Source organism: Ruditapes philippinarum, unplaced genomic scaffold, assembly GCF_026571515.1.
Source record: "Ruditapes philippinarum isolate M1 unplaced genomic scaffold, ASM2657151v2 ctg461_1_1_1_1, whole genome shotgun sequence".
NCBI classification, from domain to species: domain Eukaryota; kingdom Metazoa; phylum Mollusca; class Bivalvia; order Venerida; family Veneridae; genus Ruditapes; species Ruditapes philippinarum.
The window spans coordinates 71,188-74,898 of record NW_026860321.1 but is presented as its reverse complement, the minus strand read 5'-3'; the positions used below and the strand labels follow the sequence as shown (position 1 = coordinate 74,898).

Here is a 3,711-nt window from a genome sequence, read left to right as displayed (position 1 = left end):
TTTAAGTAAACACACACACAAAAAACAGACATTAATTATTATAATAATTTTGAAATCGTAACTATTTTTTCCCACTCCTATTCATCTAAATTTTCAATGCCATTCGCCACTTTTCTGCATTCGTCCGATATAATCCATTTTAACCCAAATGGCACAAACACTAAAGAGATGTTGACGTTCATTGTGTGAGCGCCGTTGAAATTCATTCTTTCTTTTCTAATGATCTTAACACCATCGTTGTGTAAAGATGCAGATTCATATGTTTCTGCTTTAGGAGAGGCAAAAATGCAAATATCAATGTGTTCCATATCACACATGTCATCCATTGTAAAGTTATATTCCTGTTTGTCACCTTCCTGTACATGTGATCCTTTCACAATCAAAACCTTCATTTTCTCTTTTACATGTTCTGGAAATTCACGTTCATCATTAATGTGTTGCACAACAGCACTTATTGTATATTGAGAAACGATGCTTCTCACCTTTGGATTTGGTGATGGTATTTTACCGTAATGCCCTGTCAGAGTTGCACCTTTAACTAGTGTGAATTCAGGATCAGAAGGAACAAGAACCTGATATGAGGGGAAAGCACGTTTTACTGTATCCTGGACTAATTTTATTCTTGAAAAATAGCCCACCATTACAATTACTTTGATTTCCTTGGTACTTTTGTCAGATAAGATGTCCTTAATGTTTGACACAATCGCTTCTAATGTTTTCTTGAAGAAACCATTCAAGATCTTGGGTTCTATTTTTATGATACCGGTGTTAGATATAACCCTCACTCCATGTGAAAATGGTGATTCTTTTATGACAGTTTTAAAATCTTCATTGTACTCTTGCTCACATAAATCATTTAACGATAATCTGAAGTTCATTTTATCATTTTCATCAAAACGCTTAAATGCCGATTCTACATATCTTTCAAAATCAAACAAGTCGCCTTCACTCTCGATGTACTTGAGAAACACAGGTGCACCCACAATTTTAATAATGAACTGTTTTAGCTCTTCATGCACAGCTTGACCACCCCAACCACCACCTGCAACATATGCAAGTCTGCGTTGAATCCCATCTTTTGTCGAATTCGCTGATATCAATGCCGAGGACCCTGAAAGTGTTTAAATGTTTTTCTTCAGATATACGCTGTAAAATACTTATGGGAACTTTAATGTAGGCGGAAATGGCTTAAGATAATCAATGATTTATTATATAAGATAAATTTCTTTATTATTGTCTTCATTAATTATTGCTTTCAATTGTCCATACAAATTATCAAATAGTTATCTGTTATAAATATTTGTTTAATTAATCAACAGTGTTATTTTTTGAATTGATAAAACATTTTCTGATATTCGGAAATGAAATATTTCAAACATGTATGAACATGTTTGCCTCGTAGATGTCAGCCTATCAACATAGGGGTTCGAGTCCAAACCTTACTGGGGTCACCGCGACGTTTCCATATGTAACACCCACTACTGGTAATCAGACTCGAAAATGGAACGAATCAGCGTCAAACTTTCTATGTAAATAACCTTAAATAAGTACTTTAAACTAAATCCGAGCGTTGTAAAAAAGAATATGTGACAATTTAATTTTTATTTATGAGAAATCAAGCCTTCGTTCAATACTTAGTATTAGGAAATATTGTATTTGCATGTACCAATCTTCTAACAACACTTAAAGGTCATAGAATTGTTAATTAATAAAAATGTGAGTTTATAATAAAATAATTTCTTTCATGGACAGTACCTTTCAAATTTACAAGGAGGAAGCCATTTTCATTATTCAGGTCAACATTCTTTGGAAGACTCTCCTCGTCACTCCACATGTGCTTCCAATAAGAAAGAATAGCCTCTTGCTCGTTTAAAAATGAATAGTTTTTAATAAATCCAGCCTGTTCCAAAACATAAATCAATAGTCATATTTGTATCCACAAAACAGCAAATAGGAGATGCTCTCAGAATAAAAGGAAAAATAGAAAAGAAAGAAAGAAAATACCGAAAAACATTACAATATACATGTACTACATAGACAATTATTTCATTGGACAAAATTGTTTGCAGGTTAAACATTTTTTTTTTTAATTCTACAAATCAATGCGATTTTGGTTAAAGATTTTAATATAGGAATTTGATAGAATGAATACAATATTATCTGAAATTGATATTGATTAAACGCCTACCCAGAGAAAAGAACTTTCGTATGAAAAGCTTTCTGTAACATAGACTTGTTGGATCTCGAAAATACGGGAGGAACTATAAGCACGACATGTATGCGTATGCGAGTTATTCCAATATCACAATTTATAACTCTTCGCAACTTGGTTAACATTGTGTCTGTAAAGTATTTTATTATGGACCCATACACTTTGTACGTTTCCAGTCTTTTACCGCTGCATTCGGTCACTTCTAGTTCTGTTGGCTGAGTGTATTATACATTTTATGAAAATAACATGAGGAATTTGTTCTATACACACCACTATATATTTAAAGTGCTTCAGTTAAAATATAAAACTTCTTTCTGTTGAATACTTATTATATTTAGCAAAATGAAGAGATAAATTATTACTAATAAGAGCTGATTTTTTTTTATAGCTATGCTTTGTTTTTTTTCTTTTTGTATCTTATAAAACTCAAACCTTGCATAGAGAATAATCACTGAAATGCAAGTATCACGGGACACCATGGACACGGACACTAAAAACATATACTGACGGGGTAAAATCTATTCAGATCTATAAATCTTCCTCATTTCCTTATAATATTTAATGTAAAAAGTCAAATGTTACTCAAGTACTTATAATAATAATTTATCATGTAAATGCTTTTATTCTTTGTCCCAACTCTCCCCCAAAATAATCTTGATGAGTTGAAATCATACCTTATGCTCATTTGATATCTTGTGAAAATCTTTAAAGTAGTACCAATATCTTTTTTCTTCGTCTGAAAGCTGTTTGTAATTGTCCACTGCTTTATAGCCAAAGCTATGAAATTCCTTTCTTTTGTCAAAAAGCACTACCGTAGGAACTTTGTCATAGAAATATTCTACAGCGTTAATCTCCTTTGGATCGTTTCTGAATGAGTAGAAACCACTACTGTACGATGTTCCTATATCAATAGCTATAACCATCAATGTGTCACTCATTCTGCATATACTCTAAAAGAAAGGAAATACAAACTAATAGAAATAAAATCTGTTTCAAACATCAAAATTGGATACAAACATTGTTTTTTTACGAATGCATGCTGATAATTGTTTTAAAGATATGATTTGATTGTAACATTGAAATCACTTTAAATCTATTTAACTGACTTTAAAGTAAACTTCACAACAGAAGTCCAAATGCATAAAAAAGTAACATTTGAATTTTTTATATAGATCAGCTGGGACACTTATAACAGAAAGATATGCAAAAGATAATTAAGAAATATACTCCGAATAAATTGAAAAACGTATTTTTGTGCTATTCTTATATTAGTCCGACATGGATTAGAAAAAAATCTAGTTCAGTCAAGAAAATAAATCTCAGTGCAGTTCCTTTAATATATGTTTATAAATGTACGATTAACATGAATTTAGTTAGTGCGTTCTTCATTTGTTTTGAGTCATTTTGCTTTTTTTCAAAAGGAATTGAAATGTACACGATTTATTTCTTAAGTAGGTCGAATAGGACATTAACATATCTATCATTTTCAAAAGAAATGT

At 31.2% G+C, this 3,711-nt stretch overlaps 2 protein-coding genes across 2 annotated transcripts; both read right to left on the bottom strand.

Annotated features, from left to right (window-relative positions):
* Window positions 1–1,883, bottom strand: LOC132759641 (uncharacterized). The gene is made up of 2 exons (XM_060751449.1): window positions 1,756–1,883; window positions 1–1,111 (listed from the first exon to the last, which is right to left on the bottom strand). Exons 1-2 carry the CDS (start codon window positions 1,832–1,834, stop codon window positions 78–80), a joined length of 1,113 nt encoding a protein of 370 aa, XP_060607432.1. The 5' UTR covers window positions 1,835–1,883; the 3' UTR covers window positions 1–77.
* Window positions 1,884–2,184: 301 nt separating this feature from the next.
* LOC132759644 (heat shock 70 kDa protein 12B-like) lies at window positions 2,185–3,328 on the bottom strand. Its single transcript, XM_060751455.1, has 2 exons — window positions 2,887–3,328; window positions 2,185–2,427 (listed from the first exon to the last, which is right to left on the bottom strand). Exons 1-2 carry the CDS (start codon window positions 3,148–3,150, stop codon window positions 2,185–2,187), a joined length of 507 nt encoding a protein of 168 aa, XP_060607438.1. The 5' UTR covers window positions 3,151–3,328.
* Window positions 3,329–3,711: the final 383 nt, after the last annotated feature.

Bases quoted from the DNA above. Each gene is read 5' to 3' on its own strand.
- LOC132759641 (XM_060751449.1), bottom strand. From the start codon at position 1,834: ATGTGGAGTGACGAGGAGAGTCTTCCAAAGAATGTTGACCTGAATAAT. The intron at 1,112-1,755 runs GTACTGTCCATG...AAACACTTTCAG, and splicing joins CCTCCTTGTAAATTTGAAAG to GGTCCTCGGCATTGATATCA.
- LOC132759644 (XM_060751455.1), bottom strand. From the start codon at position 3,150: ATGAGTGACACATTGATGGTTATAGCTATTGATATAGGAACATCGTAC. The intron at 2,428-2,886 runs GTATGATTTCAA...TAATACACTCAG, and splicing joins AGATATCAAATGAGCATAAG to CCAACAGAACTAGAAGTGAC.